The sequence below is a fragment of the Cryptomeria japonica genome, chromosome 10 (genome assembly GCF_030272615.1).
Source record: "Cryptomeria japonica chromosome 10, Sugi_1.0, whole genome shotgun sequence".
NCBI classification, from domain to species: Eukaryota; Viridiplantae; Streptophyta; class Pinopsida; order Cupressales; family Cupressaceae; genus Cryptomeria; species Cryptomeria japonica.
The window spans coordinates 9,827,497-9,842,549 of NC_081414.1; the positions used below are offsets into that span (position 1 = coordinate 9,827,497).

The 15,053-nt window shown below is 33.6% G+C and overlaps 1 protein-coding gene across 1 annotated transcript in view; it reads left to right on the top strand.

The window, feature by feature from the left end:
* Nucleotides 1–4,260: 4,260 nt before the first annotated feature.
* LOC131069381 (DDT domain-containing protein DDR4) overlaps nucleotides 4,261–15,053 on the top strand; it is a 53,144-nt gene continuing 42,351 nt past the window's right edge. The window contains exons 1-7 of the mRNA XM_058004768.2: nucleotides 4,261–4,428; nucleotides 4,527–4,637; nucleotides 13,370–13,456; nucleotides 13,595–13,632; nucleotides 13,877–13,958; nucleotides 14,474–14,580; nucleotides 14,757–14,916. Of these exons, the coding sequence (XP_057860751.1) occupies nucleotides 4,309–4,428; nucleotides 4,527–4,637; nucleotides 13,370–13,456; nucleotides 13,595–13,632; nucleotides 13,877–13,958; nucleotides 14,474–14,580; nucleotides 14,757–14,916 (705 nt within the window). The 5' untranslated portion in view covers nucleotides 4,261–4,308. The remainder of the gene's footprint in view (nucleotides 4,429–4,526; nucleotides 4,638–13,369; nucleotides 13,457–13,594; nucleotides 13,633–13,876; nucleotides 13,959–14,473; nucleotides 14,581–14,756; nucleotides 14,917–15,053) is intronic.

Sequence of the window (15,053 nt, forward strand, 5' to 3'; positions counted from 1 at the left end):
CCAACTAGGTGAAGTGTGAGCAAGCTAGGTGGACCCTATCATATTGTAAAGTGAATAGTTCTACTATTGTAAAGGGAGGCATTTTTAGATTGGTTATCCAAACTCTTGGAAAACTACACTAAATGATATGGTTGAAAATGAGGAGGTAAATTTTTTATTCCCAAGTGGAGATTGGTTGTCTTGCATGATTCCAACTCCTCCTTCCTCAACCTATTGTAAAGTGAATAGTTATACTATTGTAAAGAGAGACATTGTTAGATTGGTTATCCAAACTCTTAGAAAACTATACTAAATGATAGGACACAACTATTTTGGCTCCAAAATGTTATATTCGTATGTCGTGTTATATGCCATTCGTGAAAATCATAGTCGTTAATCGCATTATCGACGACCAATAACACACGAATGTCATATAACACAACGTACGAATATAACATTTTGGAGTCAGAATAGCTATAGCCTAAATGGTATGGTTGAAAATGAGGAGGTAAGTTTTTTATTCCCGAATGTAGATTGTTGTCTTTCATGATTCCAACTCCTCCTTCCTCAACCTATCGTAAAGCAAATAGTTCTACTATTATATTAATTAAAAAAATACCACTTACATTACTTCTTACAATTATTAGTACTTGCCGTTAGGCAATACTCTTGTAATGAATTTTTTTTTGTTTTGCTTAAATAGTTATTAAAAAAAAAAATTTTGACCAATCATAAACAAATATTGTAGTCACATAAATCTGTCCACTTAATTAAATGAATACTTAGTATTTATTTGATTATTTAACCATCAATTAATAATTAATTAAATTAATATTTAATTAATTCATCTTAACCCTCTTCTCCTATTAATTAAATAAATTATTCAATTTATTTGATTTAATTCACTTAACCAAATTCAGACTATTAATTAAATAAATAAATCATATTTATTTAATTAAATCTTCTCTCACATTTAAATAAATTAATATTTATTTAAATCCCCCAAAATCCCACCTCTCACATTTAAATAAATAAATCATTTATTTAAATCACCTTTATCCTCCACCCACTTGTATTTTCCTACAAATGCAAGTTGCACAATTATTTTAAATAAATAATTTATTTAAATCACCTTTATCCTCCACCCACTTGTATTTTCCTACAAAAGCAAGTTGCACAACTATTTTAAATAAATTATTTATTTAAAATCCTATTTATCCTCACCCACTTGAAACATTTAATGGTTTCTCTTAAAGTATTCAAACTTGATGGCTTTAAAGTCTTCAAACTTGATGGCTTCCTTCTATAATCTTCTTAAGACTTTAATGGTTTTCCTTAAAGTCTTCAAGCCTTTAATGGTTTCCCTCAAAGTCTTCAAGCATTTTAATGCTTTATCTTCATTTTCTCATTTAAATAAATTAATATTTATTTGAATATTTATCCAAATTCAACTTACACCATTTAATTGAAATAAATGATTTTATTTTAATTGAAAATACCAAAATTTCTCCCACTTGCATTTTCCTACAAAATCCACTTGCATGCCTAAACCCCTTCTAAATTCTTCTAAACCCTTCCTAATTAGCCTAATCCATCCCCTAAATATTGTCACATTCCTAAGCAAATTGGAGTCACTTCTCAAAGACTCCAAAGTCTTTGAAAAACAATTAATGCTTTGTGTGTTCAACAAATTAACCCTCAAAGTCTTGGATAACCTTTGAAAGCTTCCAACCTTCAACCACTAAATGGCTCAAAGTCTTGGATAACCTTTGAAAGCTTCCAACCTTCAACCACTAAATGGCTCAAAGTCTTTGATAACCATTGAAGGCTTTCAACCTTCAACCACTTAATCCCAAAAGTCTCCAATAACCATTAATGGTTACCTCAAACCCTCCCACATGGTTAAAACATTTGTTTTGACTCAACCTCTACCCAACCCAAGGGTCTCATCAAGCCTTTAATGCTTTGACCATGATTATCTCTTAATCATTTGCACAAAGGTTTATCCTTGGATTAACTCTTAATCCAATGGGTAATCTTAATTTAGACTTGACCCTTACCTTTTAGATAACCATGAGGTCTTCTCAGGCCTTTAATGCCTCCAACCTCTTCTCTCAACCCAATCCTATGTTGACACTTGTCACCATTTTATTGGTGCCAATTGTGCACATGGATCCCCAACTTTCAAACTTGGCCCTTGATTAAACCATTCAATCTTAACCCTTCATTTCCCTATTTCTTCTATAAATAGAACCCTTCTCCTCAAGCAAAGAGAAGCATTTTAGAGTATTGTTGTTATACTGGCATTAGCATAGAGCTTTTTCATAGCATCACTATCTACTCTAGCATAGTATTTAGCTTTTCATTTCATATTTGAAGCTTAGTATTAAATCTCAATCCTCCATAAGCATCCATAGTGCAAAAAGCTGCTGAGAGCTACACTCATTTGGGACTTGGAGAGGAGAGGAACAAGGGAGGAGCAACTATGAGCATCTTGATTAGCTATTTCATTTTATGTTTATATGCTTTCTATTTCATGCTTAATATCTCTCTTGATATGCCTGTTTAGGATAATCTTTTGTTGCTAACACTAACGTTTGTTTCTTGTGCTCTTGTGTGTGTTGCCATCAAATAGATTTTCTAATCCTTTTTGCAGAGCATCAAATATTTTTCTTTCTTTTAAATTTTTAAATTTATTTTAAAGTATACATGCATATTTGTTAACTTTATAATTAAAAAAAACTATTTCTCTTGTAAACGATTGGCTAATATTTTTTTCCCTGTTATACACGGGTTTCTCGGATGCAACATAATGAGTTCATCCAACACTATTTTATTTGCTTTGAGTAATTAAATTTATCTTATAGGTACTTAAATTTGTGGCATTCTGTATATTTTTTTAGCTTTTTTTTTAGAATTCACAATTTTTTTCCTTAAAATATGCTACAAAGTCAAAATTAAATATGTTCGAAAATATAATAAATAAAAGTTTTTTTAGAAGGGGTCAAATATTTGTTCCTGGAAGGAAACCCTTCAAATTTGACATGCTTGAACTTTTAAACATTTATATCATATATGATTTAATTAAATTTATGTTAACCGTTTTAAATTTTGTAATTTTTACTTGAGAAATAACTTTTTCAGAATTAAGTTTTTCTCTGAATGATGTGCTTGAAAAAAATTTACATTTTCTTCTTGTTTTTTAAATTTGCATGAAATATATTTTAAACCAACATTATAAAACATTATAAATCATATTTTATGTGCATAAAGAACTTTTTTTATGCCTAAAATTTAAAATTTTAAGAAAAACTCCTCTGCAAAGAATAACTCCTCAACATATGTCTTCATAATTTGTTGTTTAGTTTGAAAATAATAGTGTTAGTTAATTTTATTTTTATTTTTTCACTCTAGCAACATAATATTTGTTAACTTTATATTAAAAAAATTAACAAAAACTAAACTAACTATTATGAAAGAATAACTTAAAATATTACAGTTTTGGATTTAAAATCAATTAGCCTCTACTGCATTAAAAGTCAATTCACAAGAGCTTATGAGAGTATAATAAAAAATCTTAATAATATCCATCATTGCTCCAAATCAATATAGTTGTTAATGTGTTATTCACACTATACAATTTTAATGAATTGAAAAATAATAAGTAATTGTACACTATCATACTCCAACGCTACATGAATAAAAAAAGATAAATGATATAAAACAAAATAAATTTAACTAAACAATATATTAGTTATAATTAATAAATATTATTGATAACTATAACAAATACTACTATTCCAACTCTACAAATTAACACGACAAGTACTCACCACTATGTGACACTTGTTTTTCATATTCTAAAACATCTAAAATTTTCCAATCATCTTCAATTGTAATATGATTTAAAAAAAATAAAAATTAGTTTATCAAAATCAATAAATAATGTGTGTACTTATATTTAGGCTTATGTCAAAATCAATAAATTATGTGTGTACTTACATTTAGCCTTACATGAGTTCAGCTTGCTAGGAAATCTTGAATCACAACCTCCGTAATATTCTCCCTTACAGTTTTTGTGTATGAATTACGTAAGGTACTTACTTTGGGCTTTATAAAATAAATTAGATATCTTGCGGACTCGTGGCAAATTCTTCATATTTGTCACATGACTATAGGAAGTTGTAAAAAATTATCAACCATATCAAACTAAACTTAACCATGGTTAGAAGGGAATGAGTTTATTCCGGCGCCTTTCTTTGATATAACTTTTCAAGACCGACTTGTATTTGTTTTTGCTCTGCACTGCATCGCCATTGCTGTTTGCGAATGTGTTCCCCCATACAAAAGAATAAAATGGAGGAATCATTTGTATCAAATTCAACGGAAGAAGAGCTAGGGAAGTTGCGTAGCATGTGGCAGCTCGCATCTGTGCTTAATTTCTTTCATGTAAGCCAATTTTGAATTTGAACGAACGAGTTAAAAGATTTCTTGTATTATGTTTGTCTTTTGAAAATACGGAGAACGTGAAAGGGTTTAAAATGCAGGTTTTTCGTCCTGTTCTGGAAATCGGAGTGAAATTTTCAGCGGAGGATTTGGAGGCAGCTCTCATCACCCCAAATGCCATGCTCTCAGACATTCATATTTCACTCTTGAAGGCATGTTAGCTTAAATCTTTCAAGCTTAGGGTGCAAATAAGACTTGCTTGAACTGAAGTTCACGTTTTGTGTTTGGTTTTAAATTTGTTTTCGTTTCTTATTTTATTGATGCAAGCTTGATGATCAAACAGAAGTAGATTAAAATTTTTAGTATCAGGTAATCGAACTATTATTTCTGGGTTTCCATTGATTATTGCACCCTTCAAAAACATTTTTTGGGTTTTTTTAATCTTCGTTACAAAACATTCAACCGTTAATTTCAGAAGTACTAGTTCAGTCTAGTATATTTGTACTCTTTCTTCTAAAACCCTGTCAATATAAAAAAATAAATTATTAAATTAAGAATTTAGAAACAGAAAGTGCAGGTCCTGGACAGGAACCAAATGGTTAACATGGTAGTTAGTATGTTTATTTTGTGCTTATATTTCGAAAATGTTGCTGTGTTGTGCTTCTTAAATAAGTTTGAAGTGCATACATTTATTGCAATCTGCGCCAAAACTGTTAATCCAACGTCTACATTAGCTTCAGAATTTTCTATTTGTAGAGAAGCAAAAGAAATTTATTCTTTCTCTTTGATGCTTCCACTTTAGCAAAACTAAAGCGAGACTATTAGGTTTTTATGGTTTTCAGGATTAGGTGATTTCATCTTGATCAAGCCTAATCCTTCAGTTGCCAGAATTTTCTTGCTAGTAGCTACCAGTGTGTCGTTCCTGTTAGAGAACTTTTCACTGCGGAGCTTTGAAATTTGGCATCCTACTAGGCGCAGATTAGCATTTGAATCCTGAGCCACATCAGCTTAAGAAGAAGAAAAATAATCTATTATTTTGACTAGGTTCCTTTATGCCTTGAAAATTCCTTATTTTTTCTTAAAAATAGGAGTAACGATATGGGTTGATAAGCATATGGGTTGCAAGCATTAGAGTAACCAAGTTCATGGTACTACAACACTGGAGGATGATCATACGACTTCTCCACCCTGCCACTAACATGAATGGAACTCTGCACTATGTAGCTGACCAATTAACCACTCATCTGTTGGATTACTCAGCAATGTCTGACATTATCTTTGTATTGTTAAGAACTATAATATAAGGGAAAGATTGGAATTACTACGTGAATCTTGTAATTTTCTCTGAGACAAAATAGTTAGAGTTTCTATGGGGGTGTCACCCTACCCTTGGGAAGAACTAAAAAACTTACAATAAAGCTAACAAAGGCCAAGATAACAACACAGACGCTCACCAACTGTTGAAGTGCTTCCGTAACAGCATACCAAACAAAGTCTGCTTCAACAACTTATAAGACATAACATGTTCTAAACTATCCATGCTTAGCATGGGATCTTAAAGTCACGTGAATAGAAGAGATTTTCCTATTCTGATTATTCTCATTTTTTCAGAGATTCAACATAATGCTGAAAGATTCCCAGCCGGTTTGTACTGAAATTTTTCTGATTTGTATGTTGCTGAATTGAAGGTTTTAATGTTGTTTTCTGAGTTTTGTGCTTGGGATTTTGATGCCAGTGGATTATATAGGGTTTAATCATAAACAGTGCCAATGAACCGCAATTTTGGAATTCAAAATGCAAAAATAAAGTGACTGATAATTAATTTTAGAATTCTGATTTAGGAGAAGCAATATAATAATTTTCAGATTCAACAAATCTAATTCACGAGGACAACAAAATTGCATACCAGGAGTCCCACGCCTAGCCTGGAATGAGTTTTATTGAAGAATTGAAACAAAATACAATCTAAGAGCTCCCAATTGCTGAAAGTGGCTCCAATTAGTTTTATTTGCTCTTACCACAATTACTGAAAAACAAATAATGAAGATCTATTGAGTCCCACGCTTGGCTCCCAGGTTGATTATTCAATCTACTGACAAATCAACAATCTAAATGAGAAGTTTATTCCTGAGGTCTGCTGAAATTATCAAAATACTGCTATGAAGTGCTGCTCATAAGAATTGCATGAGATTCATGCCCTTAATTGGCTGAATTGAACAAGATTTGCACCCAGAGGCTTGCAAGATGGTAAAACTGCCCAAGGAAGCTGCATGGTTGGCTTAGGAGGTGAAACGGCTGGCTTAGGAAGATCATAAACCCATCAAAATCTGCAATTTTCTGAATTAAATGTTCTTCGAAGCACCAATAGGAATTCTGAGTGAATCCCTCTCTCCTGTAGATTGGGGTTTCGTCCAATACACCTGCCTTCTAGGAGTTTTCGTTCCTAGAAGATTCATATCCTGCTGAAAACCACTTTTAGAGCTCAATTCTCAACCTGCTAATGTAAAAATGAAATCGTAGATGCCAAAATGAATGCCCCTCTTGTTGCTTTATTACCTCTCAACCCTAATAGTACCATTTAGGATTCTCATGCTTTATTATTAATGAAATTTATTTAATAAATATTTCCCGAGCAAGTTCCCCCAACTTGAGGGTCTTATTCATCATTGAGATTGCTCACTTTTTAAAACAACATTATGCCTAGGGGTGCGTGCCATGGGGTGCTTTTATGTTTTATTATTACTTTATAACTTACCCCATAAAGTCACTTTAATTAACTTTTTTCCATTTTTAGAAAAAGTGACTATATTAAAATAGCATTATATTCTCAAATAATAACACTTCCTAGCACCCAAGTGTCAAGTATAGGATCCCACATGCCAACACTGTCATCTCCTACTCACTGAATTCACTTGCGGAGATGGATAACAAGTGAATCTCTGAATCTGAGTGATCAACTAGGAAAGAGGGGACATTACAAATGTTCTATTTCTTCTTTAGTTTCACCTCTAGTAAATAGCTGAGGGTGCAACTAGTAATTTAAGGAGTTCAACCCTTTTAAACTTTGAGCAGCCTATCTTAATCTTTCCTTCGGTTACTTGCATCATCAAGTGATAGCAATCTCTATCAACTACAAGCTACTTGTTAAGCTCACTATCTTTTGCATCATTCACAACTTTTTCCATCACAAAAATATCCTTTTCCTCACCACACTTTTCTTCCTTCTGCCACTTCTCTAGACTATTTGGCTCAGTTATAGAGCAACCTACCAACTGATGATGTGGTGCTGCATTCTTCCACTGAGATGCCCTACTTGTGTATTTTTTAACTTTTTTGCATTCGTCCAATAGATGGTCCACATTAAAGCACTTCGATTAGCAAAAGCTAGTTTTTTGTAGTTCAATTATCAATAGTTATTGCCATACTGCTTTCCCTACCTTCAAACCTATATCTAGCAAGGTGTCAAGAGCAAAGTAACTCTACAAATATACAAGTTGAAGTTAAAGCATGTCTTTGACTTTTAGGGAGATAGAAATGCACTTCCCAAGAGACTTACTGATGCTTTTCAATGTTGAAGTCTGCCAAAAATGAAGAGAAATGTTTGGTAGTTTTACACAAATAGGAGATTTTTGAAAGTTTTCATTACTTGGGTTGAATATTGGGTACTAGGGTTTCAAGAAGAGGGATGCTAACTCCCAAATCCAATCTTCTTTCTCTAGAATCCTGTCTATATCCTCAACAAATTTACATACAACTACGAAACCCCCTGCGCACAAGGATATATAACAATAGGAGCTTCTAAAAAGGGGAACTAGTTAAACTTTACCTATTCATTTGGCTTTGGGAAACAAGGCCAAAGGGATCTTATCTACAAATCAATGCCATATCCATGTAATGCTCCATATCTTTCTCCACTTCTTAACCCATGTTCAAAATAAACATCTCTGCAACTTTTCTTCTACCCATACCTCCTAGACAAGTTGTTGCTAGGCACAACCGTATTTCTTCTAGGTATTGACACTGGAGGCCCCCCTTTTGTTGTGGCCTCATAGGACCTTTCCATCCTCATCTCCTTCTCTTTCTACAAAATGCCAAAACCAATTTTAAGTGCTTACCCAGGTGCACCAAGCAATTTTTCTTGCCTCAACAATGACCATGTTGCAAGGTGTGCGCCCATGGTCTCCTTCTGCTGTGCAGCGCAGCGCTCGGGTTTGTGACATGGCTTAACCGCCTCCTGTGGATTCTATAAGTCTAGTGGTTGTATTGGACATTAATAGGTCGATCTTTTGGTGCAACGACAACCGCACTTGTAACAAGTAGTATCAGAGCTTGGTCATAGGTTCAAACCTCTCGCTTGTATTGGGGGGGATTGTTGCAAGGTGTGTGCCCTTGGTCTCCTTGTGCTGTGCATCGCAACACTCGGGTTTGAGACATGGCTTAACCGCCTCCTGTGGATTCTATAAGTCTAGTGGTTGTATTGGGCATTAACAGGTCAATCTTTTGGTGCAACGGCAACCGCACTTGTAACAGACCAATGATTGTCTTTACACTTTGTTTCTTGTTCATATTGTATTCTCGCAGGAGCCTCATTTGCTTTCTTTTTGCTTACATGCTCAAAGAATGTTTCCAAGGTCATCTTACTATTAGAGTCTGTGGTCATTCCCAAATCTTCAACATTCTTAAGAACTATACTTCTAGAGGTTGTGAGATGATAATGGTGGTTTGAGAGCCATTCAAAATGCTGCTTGGCAGGGTTAGTGATCTGAAAACTTTGGTCAAGATGCTAGACCATTGGGGTTATGTTGCCATTTTTAGTCATTGATGTTGTCTTATGCCTTGGAATTAAGAGTTCATCGCTTCTCAATGTAGTACAATGTAAAATAAATTGTTCCCATGTTAGATTCAAGTTTGGGATGATCTAGAGTGTCCTAGGGATGCCTTTTAATAGGGGGTGTAGGTGCTTAAAATAACAGTTTTTCAATTTGTAACAAAACCTCTATTTTCAACAGAAACCTCTTACTCTATCCTTCATGTGTGTTTGCAGCACTTGGCACTCCAATAGCTATTGCCACCTCTAGATTAGGGTTTCTTCTATTCAACTTCTCCATCCACTCTACGGTTTGCTTGGCTCTACCAAATTTTGTTATATTTTTCTAAAAACTAAGTTTTGTTAGTGTAGGTTTTTATTTTCTTAGTGAGGTTTTATTTCCAACTATCTAGGTTTTTCCTACACTTTTTAATTAAGCTTGCTTAGGTTAATAAAGTGATTACTAGTATGAGTGGTGTGAGGTGTTGTCATCTTCGATGGGAGTTATATTTACTATTCTTGGACACTTTTGTTGTACTTTTTCTATCGGTTGTATTTGCCACCTACTGCTCTCACTAAGTCTATATATAGCATATACTCATTTTCTTAGCTTGTATTTGCATATTGTAGCTTTATGTTGTTATGCTTTCCTAATGCTATTTTGCTTCTTGAGAATTTGGATTTTTCTCTTAGAGACTAACCATGTAATGCTAGTTGATTTTATTAATCATTTGTCTCTACAGTTTTAATAGTTTCTAATAGCAGCAAAATCATTGGGGGGAAAAGATCGACAAACCAAAAGTATAAGATTTTTTGAAAAAATTGGGAAAAGATCGGCAAAAATTTGGGAAAAAATCGGATTAAAAAAAAAAAAAATGTAGAAAAAAAGACAAAAACTACTTTTTAAAAAAATGTAAGGGTATTTCCATATCATAGAGATATAGAGAGCAAATAAAATAGGGTTTAACCTATGAATTGTAAAAAATATATTTTTGTTGTTTATATTCATATTGCTGATTAGGCAAATATTCAGTTAACTTTTTAAAAGGGCAATCACCAAATACATCAAATAGTTGTCTAAGTCTGAGATCAAAGATTAGCTAAGTCTATGAAGTAGCTGAGATCAAAATTTATCAAACAGCAATCCAGCTATTGTTAGGAATTTAGAAAAAGTGGGAGCCATTTTGAAGTGATCCAAGACTTTCATTGTGATTGAGGCAAGGAGTTTTCTAGGGGTAGTTCAATATTTGAGAAAGCTTATCAAATCATATTCCATAGTTGCAATGCTTTATATTCCCTGATGGCAATTGGTAAGTCTTTTATATGGGGTAGAGTTTAACAAAAGGCATTTGTTTAGCTGAAGTAAAAGATTAGCAAGCCACCGGTTGCGGCAATACCTAGCTTGCAACTACTATTTTATGTAGAGAGAAATTTTAATGATTATGTGTTGGAGACCAAGCTTGTTTGTTGTCATTCAGATTTATTTGTGGAGCACTTTGGATATATTGCTCACATAATGAATTGTATGTCTTTGTTTGAGCAAAAATTAACTATATAAATTATAAATTAAAAATCACATATCTATATCTATATATGATATATGTCTTCGGACATTTACTGTTGTGGCAAAAACACTCCATTGGTGAGGCAGCCACCAAGGTTCAAACCCCTGCTGGGCCATTGAGCTTGCAGGCTTTTTGCCTTGGTTGGGCTCTTGAGCTTGTGGGTTTGAAAAAGTGAAGTGTGGGGAATGATGGCCCCCGAAAATGGCCTCATGGGAAGAGATCCTCTGTAAGTGGTCTCTCTGGGATTAGACCAAGCTAAAACGCGAGTTTCCTCCATAAAATATATATATATATATATTATATTATATTAAAAATTAAATATGTACATTATAAATTTTACATTATTTTTAATTTATATTTTATCATATAACTATTAATATAAATTCATAGCCTGTAATAGTTTAAATATCAAAACTACTTTATAATATTAATTATAAACTATAGGGGTTTGCTCCTTCCCTATCAAAATGCCATCTATAAAGTGCATATTATTAATTTTCTTTAAAGCTAGCGTACAATATTAATTATATAATTGTTCGCATCAGAATCCATTGGGTGGGGTGTGCAGCAAGCTTGAGCATATCGAAGCCGTGATTTAGAGAAGATTTTCCAGCTGCTTCGATACCATCTCATATGCCCCCCATGATTTAGGATGATTGAGGCCCTTTCAAATTCCGTTGATGACTGCCATTGCTCCTCCCACTCCTTTATTTAGGGATTTTCAGAGGTCAAAAAGAAAAACTAAGGGACAAAATAACAATTTTTTTCAACGTTGATTCTACACTCTGTCTGATTCAGTCTCAGAGCAACCCTATTTTTGAGCAATTCAGTAATTTCATGAGTTTTTCTAGGGTTTTGCAAGTTTTTACAGTGATTTTTTAACTTTTTTTTTTTCCATTTTTGGGGGTTTTTAACATGATTTTAACGTGATTTAAATGCAAAAAATCACTGAAAATTGGGTCAATGATTTTTTCGTTAATCGGAGTTTTTTCGGGGAATAAATTGGCTGGCTCCAGGATTCAGGATTAGCATTTGGTATTAGTATAGATCTTTAGTTTCAATGTTAGAGAGATTTTGGTGGGAGATGAAGGGGGCTAATCAGCTTGCTTGCAAATTTCCTAAAAATTCAGCATGCTCTTCTCTTGCATCTTCGGATGATTCGGAGAACAGAAAAAGTTTCAGAAAAAAATTCTTCAACCTTTGTGGTATTGCACCTGTGTTTTCTGAAATTTTGGTTATAGCAATTTTTTAGTAAACTTGGCAGCATTTTTAGGTGTTTCATAGCATCAAAATTGAAGATTGGGAAACCGATTTGCAAATGAGGGTTTGAATAGTGCATTAGACATATTATTTGTTTTCAAGGCATTTTGAGGCCAAATTATTACATCTAGCAGGCCTAAAACTCCTATTTGCATATAAAATTTGTCAATTTTGGTGTAGGTGTTTTCAGGCAATTGTTTTTTACCTAGGCAAAGCCATATGGCCTTGCATAGGCCATATTGTATGGTCATTAAAAAAATATTTTTAAAATTTTGGTCAAAAATATTTTTAAAATTTTGGTCTGGTTGGCTGCAATATTATGTAGTTGGTGTGCCACTTGCAGTAGCATTGCTACGGTAGCAGTCACTCAGTGGCCCTTTGCACAGGCTTTGCCACCACTAGGGTGGCCATCAACTTTGACACCATCTTCACATTGCTTCCTTGCCCCTAGCATTGCCACTAGTGGCGATACTCAATTGTGCAATTGTCCAGCCATTATCCAAAATATGTTGGGAATATTCATTCTCAAGGCCATGGTTTTACTCAAGGTGGGTTCACATTGTAAAAAGGGTTGTTTTCATGGGAAATTGGCAAGCTCAAGCTCTCCACAGAACTATGAGTCCCCTAACCAACCCGGAATAGCCTATGGGAATCTCAGGAATAGGTTAATGGGAAGCACGACTACTAGGTGTGAGAAGGGGACATTATGGTAATTTGTAGTGCAAGAAGGGGACATTATAGTTTTTTACTGTATGTGGGTTGGTGCTGTTAATCATCTATGGTAATTCTTGTCAATTTGCCCGTTAGACCTTTTTGTTACCAGTGTTTCTCCGTGGCAGAACAAAATTTAAAATCAGGAAGGACATGGAACCTCAAGATCTTACTCCCTGATAGAACTGAAATTTTGCAAGACTGACTAAATACTTAAATGGAACTCATTCCTCTTTAAAGGCATTTCTAGTTGCTTCAATAACATACTTGCTTTTGTTTTTAGATGATTTTATTGATATGCCTATTTATGTCTGTCCTTTTTCTATCTGATGAGCTAGATTCCTCCAACATTTGACTTGTATCAACTTTAAACTAATTTTTTAATAAATAATGCACAGGTGTCTATTTTGTCCCATGCTTTCTTTTTATTTGTCATTGTTCATATTTGATCATAGCATGCTAGCAAATTTGTTAGCTAAGTTGTGAATTTGGTAAGTTGTCTTATTGTGGTTAGCAAGGATTTGGTAAAATTTCTTTATGATCTTTTCAAGACCAGAAGTGGTCTTGAGACACAAATAAGCCTTCAATGTGTTATTTTCAGGAGGTACTTCAACCATGTAAGGTTAAATTGCAACATGACACATGGGTGACAATGCTATGCAAGACCCTGAAAGAGTGGTGGCAGTGGGTAAGTTACATTTATTTGGACAATAATTTACAGTAATCTATGTTGCAAGGCACAAGAGATCTACAACCATCTAGATTGTTGGGCTAAAGATATAATGAACAGAAGCAGTTGTCTATAATCTCTTTGCTATTATTGCAGGTTGCTGAAGGAGAACTGCCAATTGTCACATCACATGGGTAAGCAGTTTATTGATAAAAATTTAAAATAGTATAATCAGCATTATTTTATGCATTATGATGGAGGGTACAAGGTACTAGCATTATTTTTTGATTTGGATAATTTTTTTCTACTTTCATTGTAAACTTTACTATAATTAATAATACTTTTCTATTGTGATTGACTGGACTTCCAAGTCCCATTGACCTAGTTTTTTCATTTGTAAAAATTTGTATAATTTTTTAATTTCCTTCTTTTATGCAGAGGAGAGATTACTGCCTATAAAGAACTTGATCCTGGGATCCGATTGTTGATTTTAAAGGCACTATGTGAGATTCGTTTAGAGGTGTGCAAACATTCTAACTCCTTTACACAGTTTCTGGATTTTTCTGGCTGCACATGGAGTGCATCTGCCTATGTATAACATTCTAAATTTCCAAGCTAGGGACCAGTTAGGAATAATTCATACTCTCGAATTCATAGTTTGGTAATTCAGACTGTAGATGACATAGTGACATGATTTTTCATGGCCAAACAGATCTAATTTTACAACAGGATTTAATTTTTGCCATTTAGTTATTACATTAATCTGCACGGTTTTTCTTCTAGAATGTTTTATATCACTTGTTTGTAGGTGTTCTTTCTGTGTCAAGGGTAAGAAGTAGTCTTGATTGGTATAACTGATTTCCATTAATTGTCTAATTGGTAAATTCATTAATTTTTCTGAGTTGTCTTAGGGTGTATTTAACATTATTGTTTGGTTAGTTTATGTTTTGTGGCTTTAGCTTGTATTCTAATTGTTTTTGGTGTGCCTTACAAGTTTAAATGAGTTTAATACATTATAAATTTTATATGTGACAGCAAGATGACATTCGGACTTACATAAGTGATACTTCAAAAAACAGTGACAAGTTTGTTGCATTCTATAAGGAGCCATTAGAGGGAAATACTGATGGAACTTCATACTGGTAAACTGCATGCTCAGTACTCAGTGTCGATTCTGAAAACTATTAACATTGCCTGATTGACTTGTCAACTTATTATGAGTAGTTTCAGAATCTAGTGGCTTGACTTATGCCAAATGTTTCATGTCAGAATTTATATCAATTGATTAAGTTTATTTAACTTTGCATTTTGCTTAAAGGTATGAGGATGATTCTAGCATGGGACCTCGGTTGTACAAGGAGATCCAGAAAGTCCAGAGTCAAACACAATCTAAGGGGAGAGGTAATTCATCACAGCCAGATATAACATGTCACTGGGAAACCATTGCTACAAATCTTGATGAATTTCAGAGAATCTTTGTAAGTAACTGAAAAACCAGTATTTTTTGACGACAGTGTAGCTTAATTTTTCAAACTTTCATATATCTTCTTGTATGCCTATTTTTATTTTCTAGTGCTCCACTATGTTATCTAATAGATCTGCAGGAGAGAATTTA